General features: G+C 50.3%; 1 protein-coding gene across 5 annotated transcripts in view; it reads left to right on the top strand.

Annotated features, from left to right (window-relative positions):
- Window positions 1-24606, top strand: part of FLNB (filamin B) — a 133527-nt gene extending 108921 nt beyond the window's left edge. For 3 of the 5 annotated variants that reach the window (XM_070574810.1, XM_008519580.2, XM_070574809.1), the window contains 14 exons: window positions 887-1015; window positions 1761-1934; window positions 2859-3017; window positions 3326-3529; window positions 4782-4934; window positions 5040-5162; window positions 7764-8030; window positions 8652-8789; window positions 9830-9945; window positions 13446-13578; window positions 16247-16423; window positions 20658-20876; window positions 21744-21947; window positions 22933-24606. In XM_070574810.1, coding sequence (XP_070430911.1) covers window positions 887-1015; window positions 1761-1934; window positions 2859-3017; window positions 3326-3529; window positions 4782-4934; window positions 5040-5162; window positions 7764-8030; window positions 8652-8789; window positions 9830-9945; window positions 13446-13578; window positions 16247-16423; window positions 20658-20876; window positions 21744-21947; window positions 22933-23120 — 2384 coding nt within the window. In that variant the 3' untranslated portion in view covers window positions 23121-24606. Of the gene's footprint in view, window positions 1-886; window positions 1016-1760; window positions 1935-2858; window positions 3018-3325; window positions 3530-4781; window positions 4935-5039; window positions 5163-6928; window positions 6969-7763; window positions 8031-8651; window positions 8790-9829; window positions 9946-13445; window positions 13579-16246; window positions 16424-20657; window positions 20877-21743; window positions 21948-22932 lie in introns of all 5 variants that reach the window. The other 2 variants (XR_011526888.1, XR_011526887.1) reach the window with 1 other exon arrangement.
- Window positions 24607-24954: the final 348 nt, after the last annotated feature.

Genomic DNA, 24954 nt, shown 5'->3' with positions numbered 1-24954 from the left:
CCGGTTTGATGTTTGCTTTAGTTTATGTGTATATGTGTGCATAATACTGAGTTAAAGCAAAAATGTATTATCTGCTTCTATTTAAATATTCTAAAGATGCAGATGTAGAGGAAAAGCTCTTTCTCCCATTTCCCTTCTGTTTCCTCTGCTGGTTTTTAGATGTTTTTCTCTGTACCTACAAGTATGCATACAGGTTTGTTCTGTTTTGTTTTTAAAGGAATGGGATAACGGTATTAATATTATAGCGCAACTCGCCTTTTTCTCTTTTTAATGGAACAGGTTATGGACAGTCTTGCCCGTTAGCGCACGCAGGTCTCCCTCATTGTTTTTAACGGCCCACAATCGACCAATGTTTACTTAACCAGCCCCCTATTGTTGGACTCTGGGGTCTTTTCCTAATTTGCTTCTGACCACATGGAAATGGAAGTACTTGCATGGGGCTGGGAGGTGGATTTGGGTTGGGAGGACCACTGGGGGATAGGTTCCTAGGGGAGCTCTCAGAGCCTTTTGAGAGGCACGAGCACATGGCACTTCCCAAAAGACCTTTCCAGCTGTGTCCCCTCTATGAGTGGGTCACTGTTCCACAAAGTCAGCTGTTTCCTCCTTATTTGCCAGATTGAACTGGATTCCCTGCTTTAGTCTCCCTCAAGTCTGGAGCAGCCTCAGGGTTGTTTTTCTTGTGCCCTGATTGAGGGAGCAATAGTGAGTCGACCCCTTTGGGTGTCCTAGGATCGTGAGCTCCTCCAGAGTCTTCTTTTGCCCTCCGCCTCTCCACAGGGGACGCCGACCTGCCTGCTGTTAGGTGAATGTTAAGACACCGATTCTCCGAGGCATGCGTTCTCCCCTCAATGAGTCCCAATTTTGTTTGTGTTCTTTGCAAACCCAGAGAGCCCGCTGCAGTTCTACGTGAACTACCCCAACAGTGGGAGCGTTTCTGCATACGGTCCAGGCCTGGTGTATGGAGTGGCCAACAAAACTGCCACCTTCACCATCGTCACAGAGGATGCAGGAGAAGGTATGGTGTGGTTTATGTGGTTATGTGCTTCCGGCCTTCCTCTGGGAGAGTTCAGTGGACATGATTCCAGGGCAGCTTTTAAAAATAAGCCTATCGAATGGTAGTATTTGTCTTATTTTTTCTCCCATTTAAATCTCTTATGTAGAGCTGCTCTTCTCCCCAAAACAAATTGTTGAAGTCCTTTGTGTTCTGATTGAAATCAGATTCATGCTATGAAAGTTTTATGTGACTTGCCTGAAATTTAAGTGTGTTTTGGTAAATGACCTTTTTTTGTGCTTTTGCACATATACATATATCTAGAGGACCACACGAGTTATTTAATGGCCTATTCTAGATAAAGCTCTGTGCTCATACCATTGTCTTCACGGAGATTTCTAAATTTGTGGTTCTAATGGCATTTCTGCGATGGCATCCAGCACAGACCAGCAGTGACAGTCTGTGTGACTCTCCTGTATGTGTCATCGGTGTTCAGGGCTCGATCCCTTTCTTGTCCCACGCATCCAGAAGAGTAGGGGGAACTTCAGAGTTACCTGTCATGAGGAATTCAGATGGTGCAGTGTCTTGCCAGTGAGGACTTTTCCCATGTAAATTGCTTTGTTCTCACCCATGCCGCTTGCCTGCAGCTCATGTGGCACGTGTCAGTCTGATGTTCCCAGCATCAGGGCTCCCCTAGATGGGCTGTTATTCCTGTTGAAACAAGGAAACACTCTCCCTGATGGCCCTTCCTCCCTGCTCCCATTCACAGGTGGCCTGGACTTGGCTATTGAGGGGCCCTCAAAGGCCGAAATCAGCTGCATTGACAACAAAGATGGGACATGTACGGTGACCTACCTGCCCACTCTGCCAGGCGACTACAGCATTCTGGTCAAGTACAATGACAAGCACATCCCTGGGAGCCCCTTCACAGCCAAGATCACGGGTACAGTTGCCTGGCTTACTGGGGGCATCCTAGTGGGAGGTATGGCTGCCCCAACAGCCCTTCTCCCTCTCAGGCCAGGGCCAGCAGGCTAGGTGTCTGTTTGAGTTCAGGTTTCACAGAGACTCCTTGGGGAGGAACCAGGGTGCAAGGCCAACCTTGGACAGGCTAGATTCCTCCCTTAGCTGGTAATCCAGGGAAGAGCAAGGACGCCGTTTGGAGGACACTTATTTTGTGCCAGTCTGACTCCAGCATATAAATAGCAAGCCCTCAGATAAAGGCATTCAAGTAGTACTTATTGCATGAATAAATGAGCCCGGAGATGCCCTTCAGCATCAAGACTAGATAGATTTTTCTCTCCATTTTACAGATAGGACAACTGAGTCTTGGAGAGATAGTGGCTTAACCAAGTTCCCACTTGTGGGTATTCTGGGATTCAGACTGAGGTTATCCAGTTCAAAGCCCATGCTCCTAACCTCTGTTGTGCTCACTGTGTTTGAATCATGCTCTCAGAGGGTTATAAAGCAGATGTGCAAGACAAGGTTCTTGCCCCCACGGTGTTCAGACCATCTGTGAAGCAGCCAGCAGTCCTGTGTGGAACATGATGAGTGTTTATTTGAAAAATGCCCAAGGGGATGGCAGGCAGATGGCAGGTGCCTTCCACCAACAAAGATTCCTTTAAAAAGTGGTCTGTGAGGACTCAAGTGTCCAGTTCCTGCCAGCTCCTAGTCTTCCCCTTAACCAGGCCTAAGTGGAAATCAGTCATTTTTGGTTAGGTCTGCTCATTGTCTGGGGCACGCTCTTTTCACTTAAATTTGGGTAATTAATTCTCACCTATTCATCTGTAAATGGCATGGGGAGTAAGGGCTCTGGAGAGCTGGGTGACCACATGTAATGGGAGCCTTGTTGGGGGGTGGTGTTTTCTAGACGACAGCCGGCGGTGCTCTCAGGTGAAGTTGGGCTCTGCAGCCGACTTCCTGCTCGACATCAGCGAGACTGACCTCAGCACCCTGACAGCCAGCATTAAGGCCCCATCCGGCCGCGACGAGCCCTGTCTCCTGAAGAGGCTGCCCAACAATCACATCGGTGAGCCCAGGCTGCCTTCCTGCTGGAGCTGGGACATCTCGGGTGGGAGATGGGGACTCCTTCAGTCCTTTACTGGGAAATGATAGCACTCTGGACTGTGATATGATAAACCTGCTGGGTCACATGCGTGATAACAGTCCAAGTGCGTTTCTCTGTTGTGATGTTGACCACACTCTTGGATGCTCTGGGTTGCTAGAAAGTCAGGGAGGAAGTCACATATCCATTCTTGCGAGTGTGTCTCCCTCCCGCTTCCTTTCCTTCATCCCATTACGCCTACCTTACAGATCGCAATCTGTGCTCCCATCCAGGCATCTCCTTCATCCCCCGGGAGGTAGGCGAACACCTGGTCAGCATCAAGAAGAACGGCAACCACGTGGCCAACAGCCCCGTGTCCATCATGGTGGTCCAGTCTGAGATTGGTGATGCTCGCAGAGCCAAAGTCTATGGGCGTGGCCTGTCAGAAGGCCGGACTTTTGAGATGTCTGACTTCATCGTGGACACAAGGGATGCAGGTCTGTGGGGCGGTCCCAGGGGAAAGGCCTAGAGCTTGTGGGGAACTGGCTGCTTTTTGCTCAAGCTGCTTCCTCTTTTCATCCTGCCAACTCCCTTTTCTTTCTGAGCATCCTTCAAGCTGTAGGTCCTTATACCTGCATTATCATTTAAGCCCTGAGCCCATTGGTGAAGTAGATATTATTTTTGTTTTCTAGATGAAGAAACTGAGGCTCACAGGGTTAACAGCCCCATCTGCTTCTGCCATTTGAACCCAGAGCCGCTGAACCTCACAGCTCTCTCTTTCATTATCTTTACTCCCACCATTGTTCTCAGCTTCCCAGGGTCTCTTGGACTCATCCCAAGCAAAGTATGTTGGGCCAACTGGCTAAGGTCATGTTCAGCTGAGCAGTGCTTTCATGGAAATGAGGAATCTCTTCATGTTTCCTCTTTGAGGTGGTTCAAATTAGGCTGGACCTCTCCAAACCACACCACATCCCAGTGTCGTCTTCTCCCACCTCCTTGAGTGATGGCCATAATAATGACTTCTAGATAAAGTCACAGTCCTAGGGGAGAGGGCTGGGGAATTTCTGGTCCTGATCGGCTGATGCTCCTTATTGTTTCCTCATGTTGTAAAACCTTCACATCTGCTGTTCCCTGGCTAGACATCTGGGGCAGCTGGGAGCGGTTTAAAAATTCAAATTCTTAGGCCTGTGGCTGGTGACAAGCCCCCCAGGCAATGCACGCTATTTTTAGAGGCGTGTGGGCAGTGTCTTCCCCAGTAGGCTCTGCAGGATAGGTGCTCTGTGGGATGTTAGTAGATAGCCTTGAGGAAAGGCTTCTGTAGTCAAAGCCACATTCAGCAGATTATGTCACAACAGGATTTCTCAGAGCCCCCCCCCTTTTTTTTTTTTGCTGAGGAAGACTGGCCCTGAGCTAGCATCCATGCCTATCTTCCTCTACTTTATACATGGGATGCCTACTACAGCATGGCTTGCCAAGCGGTGCCATGTCCGCACCCGGGATCCGAACTGGTGAACCCCGGGCTGCTGAAGCGGAACATGTGTACTTAACCACTGCGCCACCAGGCCGGGACCTCAGAGCCCTTAACCTATTCCTTTGCCCAGGGCTCTCCATTAGGGAAACAGTTACTTTCTTTCTGCTGTCTGGCAAGAGCAGTTTGAATTTCCAGTGTCAGATGTCCTTTCTGCGTGCGTTGAGCTCCCCCTTCCCGATGAGTTGCTGTCACAACAGCCCCCGGCTACTGTGTTGCAGGTTACGGCGGCATATCCTTGGCGGTGGAAGGCCCCAGCAAGGTGGACATCCAGACGGAGGATCTGGAAGATGGCACCTGCAAGGTTTCCTACTTCCCCACTGTGCCTGGGGTTTACATTGTCTCTACCAAATTCGCTGATGAGCATGTGCCAGGTATGTGTGGTCCCCTCTGCCCTCTGCAACGGGTGCTTGGGTTTTCTGTAAATGCTGTGCCCACGGGCTCTGGGCTGCTCGCGAGGGCCTTCTTGGTTGTTGCAGGGAGCCCGTTTACCGTGAAGATCAGTGGGGAGGGGAGAGTCAAGGAGAGCATCACCCGGACCAGTCGGGCCCCGTCTGTGGCCACTGTCGGGAGCATCTGCGACCTGAACCTGAAAATCCCAGGTGGGCACGAGAGGCTCATGGATCAGGGCAGTGGGCGCGATTGGAAACCAAGTCCAGGCATGGCCCAGAATGTACTGTCCAAGTCCATTATGGGTGACTATATATTTTACTTTAATTTTTAAAATTTCAATTAAATAATTAGTATTTTTAATACATATTTTCACAGAGGGCCATCCAGGAAAGATAAATCTGTTTACCTGCTACCTTTTTCCTCTTCCAAATGATTATAGCTTTATTGTGGAAAAAATAGATAAGCTTTCAGATTTTAATTTACTATCTGTCAAATAGAATAATGTCAGTGAGAGAACTGGCCCTGCTGATGCCAATATCTGGAAGTATTTAAGAGGTGTCTGCCCAGTAGCATCCTTCTAATTTCCATTCCTCTCTTTCATTTCTAAAATTTGAATGCACGCTGTGCTGCGAGGATAGCTGGGTGGGCCGCATCCAGCCCCTGGCCATGAATTGTTCCCCACGGGGCCAAATGAGCCAATAATGGCCTCAGCCTGTCTGAAATGAGGCCCAGGTTCTTTTTATAAAGAATCCTCCCAAAGATGAGTCGCCGTGTGAGCGAGGGTTTGGAGGCTCCTCTGCCCAGATGCTGGCGTGTGCTATGGAGTTGTAAATTCTGTGGAGACGGAAAATCTAGATAGTCTTCAGATAAAGCTCAGGTTGTGATCTGGAGAGAAGCTGTTCTTCCTTCACTGCATCTCCCGTCTTTCCTAATATGTCGCATATCTATTGACTCAGCCTTCTCGGCAATACGTGATGAGTTCTTCCTGTGTAGACACGACGCTGGTCACGTGTGAATGTGGTAAAAGCCTCGTTATTATAGTGTCTGGGCAGAATCACTTGAAAAGAGCTGTATTGATGGTAATCGTAAAAAGTTTATGTGCTGAAAAATGAGAGAAGCAAGGGTCCTCATATCCCACCATCCAGGAAGATTGTGGTTCACATTGGAGGCACAGAGCTGGACCCTGGATGCTTCCATCCTGTCCTTATGGACACATGGGCCCACTTTCAGATCACACTGATGCACTTTTCACTCATTGTGTTGTGGGCATCTTTCAACATCAAAAAATATACTTCCACCTCATCTTTTTAATGACTACACAAGATTCCATTTCATGTCGAGATGCACCATCCTTCATTGCATTTTCTCGTGTCCTGTACTCTTTTCCATCCCTTGACTCCTATAATCGGTGCTTTGTGACATTCGCCACCGTGTGCTCAGGCTGTCATCACACTGACGGATGCTCAGGAGTGGGATTGCGGGGCCAGTACTTCTCAGGTGCTGCTACACCTTGGCAGACTGCCCTCCAGAAATTGAACTGGTGCCCATTTCTCCACGTCCCCACCAGCACTGGGCACTGTCTTTTGTTCTCACTTTGACCAATCTGATGGGAAAATATCCAGTTTTCAGGTCCATGTCTCTGGTCACTAGTGACATGGACTGCGTTTTCATTTGTTTCCCATTTCTCATTTTGGGAATTTTCTGTTCTGTTCCCTTTGCTCCTCTGTCTCTTACCTTTGTGCCATGTGGACGGTTACCCTTTCTCTTAAGTCTCCTCTGGCTCTTGACTCCTTTTTACTCTTTCAGTTTCTTGGTACCAGATGACTGTGGGTGAGAGTCACTTGTCCCCTCAGAACCTAAATGATCTTCTCTCATGGTTAGAATGGAGGATGGCTCACCAGCTTCCAGACGTCCTCAGGACCCAGGCCATGTGGGGTGACCCTCTCCTCAACCCGCTTCTTTTCTCTGTCCTCAGGGCTCACAGTCATGAGCTCAGCCCAGATCCTGTAGGGCTGGTGGGTGCAGTTTCATGTGGCTCTAGGTGATGGCCTTACTCGGTCACCCAGCATGCGGTGCACCTGTCTCCACTATGTTAGTGCAGGCACGGTCGTTGGCATGGCACAAGCACCTCTGGTGGAGCAGATGTGGTCTGCTTCCTGGTGTCAGTGACACGAGGCATCGCTTTTCTGGAAGCGTGGCCTCTGGTCTTTGGTTTGCTGACAGCTTTGCTCACGCATGGTTTCCCCTTTGCTATTGGGACCAACATGTGTTCACCTTTTTCTCTAAATGCTTTTTGTCTCATTGCCCAAAAGAAGTGCCAAGGCTTCCTGACAGTAAGGAATCACGGCTCTCACACTTTCCACCCTTCCCTGCCTGTGGAAAAGAGCCCCTATATGCATGACGGATGGCCGCATGTCACCTTTGGCTTGGAAACATCTGAGCCCTCATAGTTTTTATTTACGTACTCTATCAGCTCAGGCTCTGGTTTGAAACTGCTGTCTAGAATTAACTCAGTTCTAGCCAGGAAGGCTATAAAAGTGCTTGGTGGGGCGAGAAGTGTCAGTGCCCCTAGAATGTTCTCTGCACTGGGTGGCTGGCAGGGACCTGCTCTCTCCATGCTGGCCACAGCCCCCCAGGGGTTTGAGGGAGACAGGAGGGCAGGCACGCAGCCTGAATGGGAGGAAGCCTGAGCACCCCCACCCCAGGCTGCACCACCTTGCCCTCTGCTGCTTGCCCTGCATGTCCTGCTCTGCCTCCAGCCCTCACCCTAACCCTCCTCTCTTTCTCCCAACCACCTGTCCCCTTTTCAGAAATCGACAGCAGTGACATGTCAGCCCACGTCACCAGCCCCTCTGGCCGCGTGACCGAGGCCGAGATTGTGCCCGTGGGGAAGAACTCTCACTGTGTCCGGTTCGTGCCCCAGGAGATGGGGGTTCACACAGTCAGCGTCAAGTACCGTGGCCAGCACGTAACCGGCAGCCCCTTCCAGTTCACTGTGGGGCCGCTCGGCGAGGGGGGTGCCCACAAGGTCCGGGCAGGAGGCCCCGGCCTGGAGAGAGGAGAAGCAGGAGTCCCAGGTGAGCATCTGGGCAGGCTTTGCACTTGAAGAGCAAGAGCCTGGTGGTGTGAGCACCCTGCACTGCCCTGTTCTCAAAGGAAGGCTTTGTATGTTTGATTCTGATTGGCGGTATTGAGGAGTGTTCTTTAAAACAAGGTTTCTGTGGCTAAATATGTTTGGAAATTGCTTGCTTACCCAAAGCTAAACAAGTTTCTTACTGAGGGACTTCTCAGAGCCTGTAATTTATTGGTGTGCGTGTGAGTCTAAGAGAGGAACAGAATAATAAAACTGTTTCCAGAGCATCTTGCAGGGCTATCATTCTGTGGAACATGCTAGAATTCTACGAAACTGATTGTGAAAGTCCCTGCCAGTAGTGGTTGCTGGTGGGAAGATCTGTGGAGACAAAACTGAACATTCTCGTTTTTTTCTGGGTTGGTTTGGATGTATTCAAAAGATGCCTGATTTCCCATGAACTTAGTGTAGTCCTGGATGGTGCCTAGGAAATATCAGTGATGTCCTTGGTTGGGTTCTGCTCAAGGTTAGAGGAGGAGACAAGGGTGGCAACAAATGTAACCCAGCACTAAGGTGTCAGCAAGAACAGGGTCCTATAGCTCACTAACCAGGTGATTCTTTATCTCAGCTGAGTTCAGTATCTGGACCCGGGAAGCAGGCGCCGGGGGCCTCTCCATCGCTGTTGAGGGCCCCAGTAAGGCCGAGATTACATTCGATGACCATAAAAATGGATCATGCGGTGTGTCTTACATTGCCCAGGAGCCTGGTATGTACTCAAGGGCCAGCTGAGGACATCTTCCTTGTTTGTGGGTGGTTGGGTTGTAAGGAACAGAAACCCACAAGCCAGCTCAAGGAAGAGAGGAATTTATCCACATGGGCACATGGGAGTGCCTCCTAGAAATTCAATTGCAGGAGATCCAGCCGGGCCTCAAAGGGGCTAGGAATTCTCATTCTCCTTGTCCTTCTCTGTTGGCCTCTCTGCTTCATGCTTTCATTCATCTGCTTCATTCTTTCCACCGATCAGCCTCGCTCTGCCCACCCTCGGCCACTGGCTGGTGTGACTGCCCTAGGAGACTGGCCTCTGGGCTCTGAGCTCTGAGCAGGGGTTCTTAACCCTTTGTGTGCCGCGGATCCTTTTGGCATCTGGTGAAGCCTATGGGGACTGTTCTCGGTATTATATTTTTAAACACATAAAATAAAATATATCAGATTATAAAAGAAGTCAATCGTATTAAAATATTGTCATCAAAATCTTTTTAAAGGAACAAATAAGAAACATAGCAACATATACACATCTTCATTAATTCATTAAATCATAAGATTTGGTGACAGCGTATTAACTACCTTCATTTCAAAGTAGCGATGAGTGTAAATGATATGTCCAGGCATATGTAAAACTGTAAAGTGATATAAAAATATCTGATTTTTGTTGGTGACAAAGTCACAAGCCTTAATGTGCTGTCGTTTCTTGTCAACATTTCTAAAGAAAGGAAATGCTAAATTTCAGTTAGAGGTTAGTGAAAATAAAGATGTAAATTTTTCCAAGTCTCATGGGTCTCCTGAGTGCTATACAGGACGTTGGGGGACCCTGTGGGCCCAGGTTAAGGATCCCTGCCCTTGCCTGACTAAGGAAGTCATATTGGCCCAGCCTGAGCCAGGTGGCCCACTCTGGACCAATCAGCCATGGCCAGAGAGGAGGGCAGGGTCTCTCGGGAGGCATCTTAGCCCTAGGGAAAGAATCAAGAGGCCTCTCTGGAACCACCTTTCCGGAATCTCTGAAATGATGGGTCTTTCCTGTCCCTACAGGTAACTACGAGGTGTCTATCAAGTTCAACGATGAGCACATCCCTGAAAGTCCCTACCTGGTACCCGTCATCGCGCCCTCCGACGATGCCCGTCGCCTCACTGTTATGAGCCTTCAGGTGAGACGCAAGGAAGCATCCATCTCCTTGGCCACAGGCCGACCAGTGAGACCCTGGACTCCTGAGGCCGCTTCAATCCCCGCCACATCTTGACCACAGATGTTGCCAATTAGAGGGGAGCTTTCCCGGGGCAGAGTCGCCTCCCCACACATTTAGGACAGGAGACAGTTGGGGCGAGCAAAACAGCCACAGTCAACAAAACACCTCAACGTTTGGGGACAAGTTTGTTTCTTAAATATTTATTCAAGAGAAACAAAAGAGGCCTGTTAATAATCGGTTAAAGGGTGAAGAAGGCTTTCAAAACAAAACAAACACAAACTCCCAGTCTGATGGTGTTCAGCCTGCTATTGTTGGCTTCCTTTTCCTCAAGAAGATCAATTGCAATTTATTTTATTATGATGGTTTATTTATAATAAGTGTGCAAGGCACTATGTTAAGAACTTTATCAGTGTTACCTCATTAAATTCTTGCAGTAGCTCGGTGAGTAGCTTTCTCTTGACTGCATTTTAAAGATGGAAAAACTGAGGTACAGAGAAGGTACAGAGGTACAGAGAAGTTATGGCTTCTGGAAACTGGCTGATATGAGGCAGAGTGAGGTCTCTGGCTCCAGAACCTGTGCCCCTAACGGCAGCCTCCTTAATCCCCAGCCTGGCATTATGCAAGTGGGAACATAGTCTAACCTATTGGGATGCCAGCAAATGCAACTTTTCACCCTGTCTTAAACAGGTCACTTAATTCAAGGTTGCATGGGAGCCTTCAGCCAAAATAAGAACCACTGGGGATGCTTCTGGGTCTTCACTCAGGACACTGAAAAATAATCGGGTGTCTGAATGAGGAGTAGCAATTCAGTTTTGGCATAACTCCAGAATCCCAAAATATGATTTCTGGCTAAAGGAATTTCTAAATAGCCTTCAAACTGCCCCCATTTCTTGAGAATATTGGGTTGATTAAAACCCAGTCTTGGGGGCCAGCCCCACGGCCAAGTGGTTTAGTTTGCACACTCTGCTCCAGTGGCCCAGGGTTCGCTGGTTCGGATCCTGGGTGCAGACCTACGCACTGCTCATCAGGCCATGCTGTGGTGGCATCCCACATAGGAGAACTAGAAAGACCTACAACTAGGATAGACAACTATGTACGGGGAGGGGGAAAAAAGGAGGAAAATTGGCAACAGATGTTAGCTCATGGCCTATCTTCCTCACCAAAAAGCATTAAAAAAAAAAACAACAAAAATAATCCAGTCTCGTCTCTCAGATTGGTGATATCATTGGATCTAGTTCCATACACTGGGTTTACATTTAAGATTCTAACCTTACCGGGGGGAATTGGGACTGCTCATTGCCCAAAACACCAGGGAGCCCAGACAGAACCCACACCAGAATCATGGTCCACAGATTGAAGAGGCCTCACCAGGAGAGTACCACGGGTTCTGACTGCTCACTGTGGTGTAGATGTTTTTCTTGTGTTTCATTTAAAGGCTTCTTAACAGAAGTTCTTTTGTGGCCGACTTAACTAAAACCTACAGAGGGAGATAAGCCAGCATTTGTTGAGGGCAAAGAGCTGCCCTTGTGCATCTCGAAGATTTCTTTCGGATCTTCCGAGGCTTTTATCTCCCTCTTGAGGATTTAGTGGCAAGTGGCTTCAGGTAATGTAAGCGTTTCTGTCGCAAAGGACCTGCTTTGGAGAAGCTGCCTCCAGAGAACTTTTCTGTCAAGTCCTCTCCTCACAGTTGGGTTGTAAATATTTATTTGCATAAGTATGCAGCAAGCTGTGGATCCATCCAGCTTTTGTAACCAGCTGCTCCAGCAGGAGAGATGTGTGTGTCAGCTTCGTCTCCCGTTCTTCCCGGGTCACTTGATGCCGAGTGATACGTAAATTATTTATCGGAGATTTCCTGGAGGCCGGCACGGCCGCATCTGGTGCTGGTTAGGAAAGAGAGGCCTGTATTGTTTTGTCTTGCTTTTGAGACTTTTTAGAAAATTGGAGTCGGCTGGCATTTTGTGGAGGAGGGGGCAGTGGGATGGGGGTGAGCTGGTGATCAAAGACGCCTTAATTTTGTGTTCAGTCCTCTCTCCTGGGTCTGTACCCTCTAGGGCAGCGCAGTCTAATGGAATGTTCTGCAGTGGTGGAAATGTCCCACATCTCCAGTGTGCGGTATGGGAGCCACTGGCCCCATGCGGCTGTGGAGCACTTGCAATGTGACTGGCATAACTACAGAACTGAATTGTTGATTTTGTTTCATTTTAATTGATTTCAATTTAAATATTCATAGCCGCATGTGGCTAGTGACTACTGGATCAGGCGGCACAGCTTGAGTGCCTCGCTCCTGAGATGGGGGCCCTAGAGCAGCAGCCTCAGCGGCGCCTCGGAACTTATTAGAATCCTAGAACCCCCAGCCCCATCCCAGACCTGCTGGATCAGAATCTGCATTTTTACAAGACCCCCAGATGCTTCGATTGCACGTTAAATGCGAGCCCTGCTGCTTTCGAGTTCTCATCTGAAGAGTGACTGTCCAACCAAATTTACATCAAAACTGCTGACTTGTAAAATTTTGCTGCTCAGGATTGGCCAATCTTAAAATCTCTTGAGCATCTAAATTTCTAATCCCCTCCTCCCGGAAGAGGCTATAGTTACCAAGACAAAGCAGGGGGAACGAGGCTGATCCAGTGAAGAACGAAAGCCATATATATCTTTGTTGCTTTTTGGGGGTCCAGACAGCGTCTAAATGCATAGTAATATTTAACAATCAGCTGACGTTCTCGAGCCTCTCTGTGTATGGACGAGGCCCTGTGCTGAGTGCAGAGAATGCATAGCTTCATTGCCTCCTCCCGGCAGCTCTCGGAGGTAGATTCGTTTATTATGCCCGTTTTACAGATGAAGAGACTGAAACTCCAAGAGATTAACTCGATTATATAGCTCGGAAATGGTAGTAACCTCAGGTCCTGCTGATTCTTGGCCATGTGCACTCCTGCCTCCCTTGCTGTGTAGCCCTTTACAAGTTTATTAAAAGTTCTCTCCATGCCTATCCTTGAGATAAAAAAATAGCAGCAATAGAAAACTTTGTTCGTGCTAGTGGGTACATGGTTTTGTCAACTGCTGGGCTTCTCCTAAAAGTTGGGGCCCTTTTTTTTTTTTTTTTTTAAGTCTGGAAGATGCTGGGTTTTCTGGCCTGTACAGCTGTCCCTAGGATGACTGTTTAGGATACAGTTAGAACTAGAGTCCTGTTGACTGGGATGACTCAGGTCTCCAAACCCAGTAACCATCTCTTCCATCCTGAATCCAGATGGTGTGGGTATAAGACCCTGCAGACATGTGTCTCTGCTTGCTTGTATTTAAGAAATGTAGAATGACCGCCATGCTCTTCTGTTGTCAGATTCTATATGGATAAACATGCTGGGCCTATTTGCATGAGAACTGTCTTCCAGAGTCCCGGGTCGGGTCAGTCTGTGCCACTGAGCGGGGATGCCAAGGGCTATAACCTGTCTAATGTATTAAATCCTCAGGAATCGGGATTAAAAGTTAACCAGCCAGCCTCCTTTGCTATAAGGTTGAATGGGGCAAAAGGCAAGATTGATGCAAAGGTGCACAGCCCCTCGGGAGCCGTGGAGGAGTGCCACGTGTCTGAGCTGGAGCCAGGTGAGCAGGAGGCCGGGCGAGGGTCCCAGCGCCTCCCCAGGAACGTTTCTGCACACGAAGGCCAGCGAGCCTTCAGATTCCCTCTGTGTGGTTGCCAGACATTGTTTATAAATCAGGGTGTAAACGTTTGCCAGGCACAGGAAGACACTTTGGGATTGAACACCCCCACCCCCCCACACATACTTTATTGTCTCTTGTTTTTCAGATTCCTCTTACATTACATTCATTGTGATTTTCTTTCATATTGTAACAAAACCATACAGATTTTTACTGTGTTGTTGACCTTATGACATGGATAAGTACACTTTGATCTCACTTTACTCGGGAAAGGTCAATTGATGTTCATCTGTAAGTTTAAACTTAAGGAGAATCTGGGTCTCCGGTACTCTTAAAGCATAAGGTTTTCCTGCCTGCTGCCTTGATGTATGGAATTCTCTGATGTCAGCCAACTTCAGTGACGCATTTTGCCAGTGAACAGAGATTGATTTAGTCTCAGAGATTTGGCAGGAAGGTAAGGCTGAGGAGGACATCATTCCTGCCGTCAAAGAGGAGCTCAGAGCTGAGTGAGGACCTGCTCCAAAACCTGCAGGACACTGGTGAGGAGCCCAGGTGATCACCAGTACCACAGGCGACTAAGAACCAAATGATGAAGATGGTCAGGGCAGGAGAGAAAAGTGATTCCTGCCTTAGCAAGGTCAGGAGGGCTTCTCAGAGGAGGTGACATTGAACGTGGGCTCTGATGCGTAAGGAAGAGCCCTGTGATCACCACCCTTATTAGGCAGTTGCTGTGTGCCCTGCTCTGTGTCCAGGGTGGAAATCAAGACGTGGGTCAGCATTTAGATGTCTTTCTCCCCTGGGCAGAAAAGGAGAGGGCAGTGGTGAGCCTCAGAAGGAACAAATGTTGGGATGGGTACCCTGATCAGATCTTGGTTTAAGTCTGACCACATCATAGAGAATGTATTGGAACATCTGAAAGGTAGAGTGGTGAGCTGATGCTCCCAGAGTGGTCCATTTGAGAAAATAATGTTAACCAGCAGGATTGGAAATGGGGAAGAGGGACCTGAGGCCAGAGAACTCTACCACTTGGTGACCAGTTGGCCATAGCGGATGGAAGTGAATTCATAAAGGTTACATGTAGCTTGGTGTTTGGGTAGAAAGATGATGACACAGTTAGCAAAACTAGGGACAACTGGCCATGAGTGGGCAAGGGCTGGTCAAGGTCTTATACAATGTAATGTTTTCTTTTGGGAGGAGTTTTGAAGTGTCCCCCAGATATCCAAATGGGGATGTTTAATAGAGGTCTACAGCATTGGGATTTAGCAAACTAGTGAGGTTTGGCGTCCTCAGTTGCAGATGGTATTTGAAGCCCAATGGTGTCTGAGACCACCAGCATGTCACAGGATGCTTTTGGTTGGAAATTACAGAACACCCAACTCAAGCCAACTCATGATAAGAGAGTCTGCTAATTCACATAACTGGAAAGTTCCAGATCTAAGGTGGGCTTCAGCAACAATCTAAATTCTGCCATTCGGCTGTGTCCTCCAAGACCCCAGATATCTTGCTTTCTCCTGCTTTGTGGGCCTCATTCTGAGACTGGCCTTCCTCTTGGTGGCAAGATGGCTGCAGCAGCACCAGACTTCCCATCTTCACACCACATCAATCAAAAGAGACAACTTCTGAAGATTCTTTCTCAAACATCTAAGATGTTCCTTTCCCAGACATCTCCAGCAAACCTCCCCTCCTATCTCACTGAACACACATGCCCATTCCTGAGTCACTTCCTGTGGCTAAATGCCATGTGCTAATTGACTTAGGCTTGGGGAAAGAGGGATTTTCCCTAATTAGCTTGAACCAATCAAGGACTATACCTGGATGTGGGGGTGGGGTCAACTTCCCCTAAAGCACATTGACTTTAAGACAGGAGGGGTGGGTACCCAGCCAGGGACTTTTGGGGGAAGTGATGTTGAAGGATATGGGGTGGGCAACTCCATGGAGATATTCACCTCTGGAGAGTTCTAGAGGAGAAAGAGAAGAGGGTTTGGGTGGGGCTTTGCAGAACAAAAATTCTGAGGTGGGTGAAGGGTACAAGGAGCCAGGGAGTGGCTAAGAGACTGACTGGAGAGGGAGGAGGAGGACAGGCCGTCTGCATCCCAGGGGCCAGCGCTCTAAGGAGGAAGGGTGGTCAGGTGTGCGATGGTGACTGTTGTAGGTGTCCATGTCGGTTAACGTTGTCTTGCCATGTGCTGTGACCCACATACACTGTGAACAATCTGGCTGGTGCCCTGTAGGGCAGTTGCTGGCTGGGAGCTTCATGAAGGAGCATTAACCCCAGTTGGAACCATTTCTTTCCCCTTCAAGTGGCCAAGTGGAGAAACCTTATGAGAAGTGAGCTTTTCTAAAGGAGGTGTTCTTCCGAGGCGGAGGCCACAGAGGATTCAACATCGAATTTGAGATTTGGATGCATTTCCCAAAGGGCTGACTAGGGACACACAAATAGGACCATTTAGTTTTGAAATCCAACATACTGGGTGCCAGGCTTCCAGTCAAACTGTTGCATATTAATGATTTAAAGTTGGCCATCTCAGGTCGGCCTCCCATCCTTGTCCCCGCCTAACTCAGTGGCGTCCATGTGCCCGGTCTTACCCTGTGTCTTTGCTCGTTCTCCTAGATAAATATGCCGTTCGCTTCATCCCCCACGAGAATGGCGTCCACATGATCGACGTCAAGTTCAACGGGAGCCACGTGGTTGGAAGCCCTTTCAAAGTGCGCGTCGGGGAGCCAGGACAAGCGGGGAACCCCGCCCTGGTGTCCGCCTATGGCGCAGGACTTGAGGGGGGCACCACAGGTAACCCACGACCTCCGCCTCGCATCCTGACTGAGCCGGCTCCGGGGGATCTGCAGTAACACACACTTTGGGGTCTCTCGCTCTCCAGAGTCGTTTTGGGAGAGGTGGTTTAACCCGCGATAAATCCAGAGTGAGGGCTTGGTGGCCGTGTCATCACAGGTCATGGCTGTTGTGCTGCAGCTGTCTTCCTTTGACAAGTCCCTTGACTTTAAGGCTGGGACGCTCTCTCTCTGTCTTAGGAAATATGGCACAGCATCATTTGTTCTGAGGGTTTCTTTGCCTGCACGGAATTCAGGATGCATGTAATGGGCCTCCTGGGGGAGGTCCCCTACCCGTCAGCAGCTTTAGTGGGCCCCGGGCTCCCAGAAACACGTTGACTCGGCAGTGAGACCTGTCACGGCCTGTCTCCTTCTTTTATTCTCTGATCCTAATGGAGGAGAAAGGACTGGAACAAAGAATTCTGAAGCTTTTTGGCCGCATTACATTATTTTTAATCTTTGCCCCAGATGGGAGGTATTTGATTGTGGGAAATACGGGCAGCAAGGATGTACAAAGTGACGCCCGCTCCATCTCCTCGCTTCTCCTTCCTCCCTCTATCGAGGTCCCGGAGGAAACACTGCTAACAGTTCAGGGGACGGCCTTCAGACTGCCTTTCTCTGTCGGTCTTCGTTCTTGGTCCCTTGGTTGCTTAGCTAGTTGGTTCATTAGAAAGGTAGAAACATAGTTTTGCTTTTATTTTACGGAAATAATCTCAGTGCGCATACTGTTGTACAACTTGCTTTTTTCACTTAAAGAACTTCCCATGTCAGAACATACAGATCTACCCCCTTTTTGATGGCTGCATTCATATTCACACCGCGAGCCTAGAGGTGGGTCTCGGGTGGGGTCTGGCATCACTGTTACAGAGAGTGCCAGGGTGGGCAGCTTGTCCCGTCCGCAGGTGTGGACTCACTGGGACACAGTTTGTATTTGGTGTTACTTTGGACTGCCTGAGAAGAGCAGCCTGGTCCCAATTTCTAGAGTCCCTTCTGTGTGCACATTCCACTCTTGGTGCCCCTGCTGGAGGGAGTGTGACAGTGCAGACCTGCCTCCTCGGGGGCCAGGGGGTGAGTGGCTGAGGTTGCCTGACATCAGCCCTGGGAGCAAGTGTCCCCTGAGTGACAGGCTGGCCTGCACCCCGGGATTCTGGCCAAAGCAGTGGCCTCCGCAAAACCACCCACAGGGATGGCGTGAGTGCTGTGGACTCCCCAGGCCCATCCAGTCTGGCTACACGCTGAATTCCAGGCCAGGAAAAGGCACGGTATCGTTTCAGCCTAGGCGATGTCCATTTTACGGATGAGGAAAGTGAGCTCAGAAAGGTTGAGTCGCTCCCCAGGTTTACTTAGCTGGGAGGGAGCAGAACCAGGCATCAGTCCAGGTCCACAGCTTCAAAGCCTATGCCCTTAATCCAAGTTGTGCTCCCTCCCTTAGTGGCTGGCTCACCCAGAGGCAGTGACTGCACCCCCGGCCTGCTTGCTTTAGAGGGTGTCCTAAACCAGGACCCTGTCCTCTCAGCTGCCCTGGCATGGTTCCCAGGCAGTAGTACAGGCATTTGGTCCCTGGCAAGCCAACCACCATCGAAGCCCAGGTGGGGTCCTCCTGGCACTTGGAGCCACAGCAGGCCTTGGTCCGGGCCCCACAGCAGCCACTGAGGTCTCCCGCAGCTACCAACAGCCGCCTCCCCCTCCTGCTGGGTCACACCTGCCGTGCCTGGGCCTCTCATGCTTCCTCTTGGCAGTTCACATGCCTTCTCGAGAGCTCAGGTTTCAGGCTGTGCTTTGCAAGTGCCGAGTGCTGCTGAGAGAAGGAGCTGGTCTTGCAAGGAGACTCCCAGCCAGGAGGGAGAGGTACAGAGCACGCCTGTTTGAAACCCTGTGTAAATATTGCTCTTGTCAATGGGAAGGCGTCTTGTTTTTCTAGCCCTCCCGCTCCCAAGCCTTTTCCCAAATAGCCATCCCAAGATTACACAGCTGCAGTGTGCCTGGAATGAAAAGGTGTCTGTGCTCGGCTGCCAGAGGGCCTGGCATCCTGACCTTCGGGACAAAGCAAACTTCCCCGTGTTTTTATGGGTGGGCTCACTGTGTCTCTTGGCTTGAGCTGTAAATGGCCCATTCTGCAGGTTTTGGAGCAGGGGAATGTGGAGAATTTGGGGTGGGGCTCTGCTGCAGAAGAGTTGAGAAGTAGGGAGCGAGACCAGGGAGTGCCAGACCCTCTGGATTGGAAGAGCAATGTGCCTGATGAAATGCTCCAGGAGGCGTCCTTCCCTCCCTTTATCCCTCGCGCCCCTTTAAGATGGAGTAGGGCCCCACTAAACATGCGTTGAACTCACAGGAACTGAGCTGTACATACGTGGGGTGTGGGGGAGACCGCCATGCCCACAGACGTGTGGGTATCACATTGGTTCTAGCTGGAGGCAGTGGTGAGAGGGATCTGGCGCATGCATTTTCTTTCTCATCTTCTCTCGGACAAGTGTGTTAGCTCCAAGTTGGACAGACTTTTGTTTACATCCCAGTTCTACCATTCACCAGCTGTGTGACTTGGGGCAAGTTATTTGACCTCACTGAGCCTCCACTTTCTTCCTAGAAAATGGGGATAATAAGGGAGCCCACCCATAGGTTGTTCCGGGTGGCTCTTGTCCTATGATTCCTTATTTTCCTTTTCCCACCTCCCCTTCCCTGCCTTTCCAGGCCCTCACAGTGAGGATGAACGGGTTTTCCTCAGGAATGGAGCAGCTGGTTAAAAGGGTAGGGCTTCTTTCCACGGCAGCCAGGTCTCTTCACCTTCCCTTTAAAAATACCTTTCCTTATCGTCGCCTCGTGGCTACTTCCTGGAAATGCTGCCCCTGTGCTGTTGGCCACCCCCTCCCTTCCCCGCACAGCCTCACCCTGGCAGCTGCTGCATGAGGGGCTTCTTGGCTACACTGTTTAGATACAAGATTGAGATAGTGGGGGGCCCTGGGGCAGGAGCCTCAGGAGCTTCCAGAAACAGCTGAGTTGTGTTTGGGGGTTGCACGATAGCAGCTCCTTTGTTTTATTGGTAACCAGAACAATAATTCTTTCTCTGGCCTAGGAGCTATAATTAAACCAAGAGAGTTCCCAGCTGGGGCAGAGTCCAGGGCTCTGGAAAAAGCACAGGAACGCATAGGGATGCTATGCCAGGGACGCCCCATAGAGGGCACTGTAGCGGGGATGCACTGGTGTCTGGCCACCCAAGCAGCCCTCGGTGACCACTTCATCCTCCTCTGGAATGGACAGGGGCCTGCGGGAGTGGGGGCTCTGACAGGAGGGCCACCATGGTCATCATATTACTAGCTTTCCTTTCATCACAAGGCAGGATATCTGTACAGGAGGCTCTCATGGGCCAGGCAAGAGGTAGGGTGTCTCGGGGCTGTAGTTGGGACGTCTGAGGCAGCCCCACTGTCCATCCAGTGGCCAAGAGATAGGCCTGGGCTCTAGGACCATGCAGACTTGTTCAGATCCCAGCTCTGCCGCTTTCTTGTTTGTAGCACTGACCAGCGAGTTCCCGACCCTCCCGAGCCTCAGTTTCATTTGTCAGACAGGAATCACAGCATGTAAGCGATGCTTAGCACAGGAGTCTGAGTGGTGCTCTGTTAGCAGGAGCTGCTGTTTGGTCCTGTTCTTGTTGGCAGAGTGGGGGTTGCTGGCAGATCCAAGCAGCTGCCCCAGTCTCCATTCCTGTCTGGGGTGAGGAGCCTGAGGAGGAAGGAGGTGATGCTGGGCCTCCTCAGCTTCTCCAGGTCCACCCGGAGGAGAAAGGAAAGGTCAGAGGGGCCCACGCTTCCCCCAGCCCCCTGGAGGCAGAGCTGGCCCCAGACGGCTGAAGCAGCACTTCAAGCTCACAAGACAGCTCGGACTTCTCGCCCTCGGCCACGGCTCGTGCCCAGAGGAGGGAACAGAGTGTCCGGGTGGTTGGTGCTTGTGGGCGAAATGTCAGCCACACTCCTGCCTCAGCCTTGGAAAGGGTGTTACCACCCTCCAGGGTCTGAGGTTTCCTGTGCCAGGAGCTCAGGCTGCTATTAGTGGGTTCCCACACCACCAAGGCGACCCCTCTGTGAGGGATCCTGGGTGTGCCCCCCACCCACTGCTTCCGTGCCCCCAGGAAAGCTCCCCAAACCACACCCCCTCATCTCTCCAAACCATCAACATGATATTTGTCCCCTCTTCCTTTCTCACAGGTATCCAGTCTGAATTTTTCATCAACACCACCCGAGCAGGGCCAGGGACATTATCTGTCACCATTGAAGGCCCCTCCAAGGTTAAAATGGATTGCCAGGAAACCCCAGAAGGGTACAAAGTCATGTACACCCCCATGGCCCCTGGAAACTACCTGATTGGCGTCAAATATGGTGGGCCTAACCACATCGTGGGCAGTCCTTTCAAGGCCAAGGTGACAGGTAACAAACCCAAACACCTTTGAAGTTATTCTGAGCCCCTGTGGAGCTGGTCTTGTCAGATTGTCAGCAGAGCTATTCCATCGTAGAAACTGTGGATGATTTTAGCATTTTAGCAGATGTGAATCTGCTTTAAATCTTGAATGTAAAGAAAGGGTAGGACCTGTCAGAGGGGAGCGCATGTTCAAAACTTGCAAAATATGGGGCCGGCCCCGTGGTGCAGCAGTTAAGTTCACACGTTCTGCTTTGGCGGCCCGGGGTTTGCCGGTTCAGATCCCGGGTGCGGACATGGCACCGCTTGGCAAGCCATGCTGTGGTAGGCGTCCCACATATAAAGTAGAGGAAGATGGCCACGGATGTTAGCTCAGGGCTGGTCTTCCTTGGCAAAAAGGAGGAGAATTGGCAGCAGATGTTAGCTCAGGGCTAATCTACCTCCAAAAAAAAAAAATATATCAAAACTTGCAAAATAAGTGAGTGGAGCGGGAGTGTGGAAGCTGAGAAAACGTGTTAGGTGGCTATCTGTCTCTAACAGAAAAGAGGAAATGTTTACATATTTGAAATCTTACATATTTGTTTAGATCAGGGCCTGAAAAATTTCCTGATTTCTAGCTTTCACTTTTAAAATAATGAAAAGATTTTATCAAATTTACAAAAATGTGCCTCTCCAGAACACTGGAAGTATACCAAACAGAACAAAACACTTCACAGCCCACCACCCAAGGTAATCACCATCAATATTCTGGTGAATTCCTTACACATGGCTCTTTCTGCTTCCTCTTCTGTTATATAAGCAATATAGGTTCATTGCAGAAAAGTTAGGAAATTCAGATAGGGCCGTTCACGCCTGCCTCCCTCCCTTCTGTGTCCCAGGCCAGCGTCTGGTCAGCCCCGGCTCGGCCAATGAGACCTCATCCATCCTGGTGGAGTCGGTGACCAGGTCCTCGACAGAGACCTGCTATAGTGCCATCCCCAAGGCATCCTCGGACGCCAGCAAGGTGACCTCCAAGGGGGCAGGGCTCTCGAAGGCCTTCGTGGGCCAGAAGAGCTCCTTCCTGGTGGACTGCAGCAAAGCCGGTAGGCGGCCTGGCCCTGCCCGGGGGTCGGGGCGGGGGCCGGCCTGCGCCTCGGTACACTTCCATCTTCCCTGCTCAGGTCCAGCAGTGCCCACCCACCCACGTAACCCAACTACTTGCAAGTAACCTTTTCGTTACCCTTTTCTCCTGCACTTAATGTTTTTAAATGCTTTTCCTCTCTTTTGCCTCTTGATTCTTTCAAATGACCTCAAGGTAGATAGGAAAAGTGACGGTGTATCCGTTATAGATGAGCAAACTTTGTCAGTAACCTGGCCTCTTCTCTGCCACTTACTGTTCTAACTGCAGTTTGAATTTGGGTGTTTATTTGGGTGTCAGTGGTTATTGCCAAGGTTCTGGCATCTGGCACTTCTGGGCTGGAAACTGGGCTCCATCTCTTTTCTTCTTTTCTTCTTTTCTTCCTTCCTTCCTTCCTTCCTTCCTTCCTTCCTTCCTGTTTGCGTGCCCGCCTTCATTCATCAAGATTATTAGCCATGTGACCTTAGGAAGGTTACTAAATCTCTTTAACGTTAGTTTCCTCTCCTCTAAAATGGAACAATAATAGTACCTTCCTTAAGGTTCTTGTGAGAATCAGTGAGATCAGAATGGGCAACACTTACAAAGCCCTTACTCTGTGCTAAAGGCTTCACGCAAAATAACTCCTCCAAACCTCACAACATGCCCGTGAGGTGGGTGCTAGTGTCATCGTCCGTATACAGATGGGGAAGCTAAGGCAGGGAGAAGTGATGTCCCATGTCCAAGGTCACCCAGCCAGGAAGTGGCAGGGCAGGGATTTGAACCCACACCGTCAGGCTCTGTGAGTCCTGCGCAGAATCGCCGCGCTCTCCCACCTCTCAAAGGTCCCCAGCATCATTGTGGAAGCGCAACAGGCAGGCACTGCTGTCTTTCCTTTGGCTCCCGTATCCCTTCCCTTCCTCTGCCTGCCAGGCAGCATCCTCGCGGAGTAACCACGGTCCTCTGCCTCCCAGGTTCCAACATGCTGCTGATCGGGGTCCACGGGCCCACCACCCCCTGTGAAGAGGTCTCCATGAAGCATGTGGGCAACCAGCAGTACAACGTCACGTACGTCGTCAAGGAGAGAGGGGATTACGTTCTGGCCGTGAAGTGGGGAGAGGAACACATCCCCGGCAGCCCCTTCCACGTGACAGTGCCTTAAAACAGTTCTCCTCAAATCCTGGGAGGAGTTGTGGTGGTTGCTTTTGTTGCTTGTTTGTAACTCGTTTTCTACAAAGTTCTCCAGCCCGTTTGTGGGTCTGAAACCCTATCCCAAAAGCATTGCCGTTCTAAAGTGCCTTCGAAAGGAAGTCCTAGACTTGATGTTTAGGGGCGTGTTGGGGACTCTTAAGAAATGCAGACTTGTTTGATGGGCTGAGAAGATTCCACGTACACTGGGTTCAAAGAGGACCTCTTGGTGGCACAGATCACCCCCTGTACACAGACCAAGAACACAGGCAAGAATGACACTTTTTAAAAATAAAAATAGCTAGCCAATTTGTGAAACAAGAGTGGGGGGAGGGGCAGGGACAAAGAGGAGACCTAGTGGAGGTGGTCATTTAGAAAAGAAGACGGCTGAAAACCAGCTTCCTCCCTTCCAGTGCCCACGTCACATAAGAAACGGTGGGCAGCATTGTTGTGACACTAATTACCACCCCCGCCCCGCTCTGTGGCCTCCTTAGAGCTCTCAAAGGGCCAAGTGTACGTGGTGGCCGACTGGCCAGAAAGGCTCCCCCCTCGTTCTCCTGATGATTTCCCTGCACAGTCGTGGGGTGGCCATCTTGGCAGCCGTATTTTTGCTTTTGTTTTGAAGTCCGTTTCAGTCGCTGGGTCTGAGGAAATGCTGCGGGGGCAGGCAGCCCCCTACTTGCCAAAGATCCCTGTCTTAACCAACACTAGCCCTTGTTTTTAACACACTCCAGGCGTCTGTCAGCCTGATGAGTCTCACCAGCACGTTCCTCGTGACCACAGGGGGATCTGCATGTGAGCCGAGGCCGACACTGCACACCCACCCCTGGTCAGCCCCAGGGGCCACTTCTGGAAAATTACAGATGGAAAAGAATGAAACTCCTGCCGACCTTTGGCCTCAGAGTCAAGGAATTTCGGAGGGGGAGGGAAGGACAGCAGCTCATTGGTGGTCCTCTACCACGTGGCAGAAATAGTGAAAGATACATAGCTGACGGTGGCTGTGTTTTTGGCCCTGACCACACGTCATCTGAGGCTATTTGAAAAGCAATCTGCAGGTGCAAAAATGGGGTGTAAGGTGTTTTGCGCGCCATCCTGCAGACCTGCTTTGGAGTAAAGTTAAAGCGTTCAGGGACGCTGCCTGACTGCAGGACCCAGATGTGTGGTGTGGTCTGGGCAGGCAGACCTTTCACATTTGCTGCTTAGTCCTGAGGAAGTGGCCACTGTCACTGAGAGTGTCTCCGTGGATGGGACAGGGGGTGAGGTGGATGACCTTCACCATGGTGTAGCGGCTGGGGGCGAGTGTTGGCAAAAACCCACCTATTAGAAACTGGAGCGGCCCGAAGCCTAATGTGAAAGGACCACAGGCCTTGTAAAGGGGCATGTGGAAGCGAAACTGGAATCAAATGCCGACTGTAAATTGTATCTTATAACTTATTAAATACAATGTTTGCTCCATGAAACTCCCCTGGTGTTCTTGGATGGTGTTGTTTCTGAATAAATGGTTTGACTCTGACTGGCTCTCCCAACCTCTGGCCAAAAGGACGCAGGGAAGCACCTTGTTTCGACAGTGATCTTGCCCTTTTTGCAGGGGGAAGTCTCGCTCCTCTCTGAGCCTTGGTGGGAGTTTATCCAGACCTGCCAGGCCCGAGAGTGGGGGGGGTGCTGGGAAGGGGGTGTGTGGGCTCCGACACCAACAGCGCCTCTTGGAGAGGTTTGAGGGGCTTGCCCTGCTTAAGAGTCCTGGACGTGAAACCCACCTAGGGGAAGGCTGTGGTTCAAAAATAAGAGAGCGAGAGAGAGAAAGCCTT

Source organism: Equus przewalskii, chromosome 15 (genome assembly GCF_037783145.1).
Source record: "Equus przewalskii isolate Varuska chromosome 15, EquPr2, whole genome shotgun sequence".
Classification (NCBI taxonomy): domain Eukaryota; kingdom Metazoa; phylum Chordata; class Mammalia; order Perissodactyla; family Equidae; genus Equus; species Equus przewalskii.
Note: the sequence above shows the minus strand (reverse complement) of the source record. Positions and strands in the feature narration are given on the sequence as shown.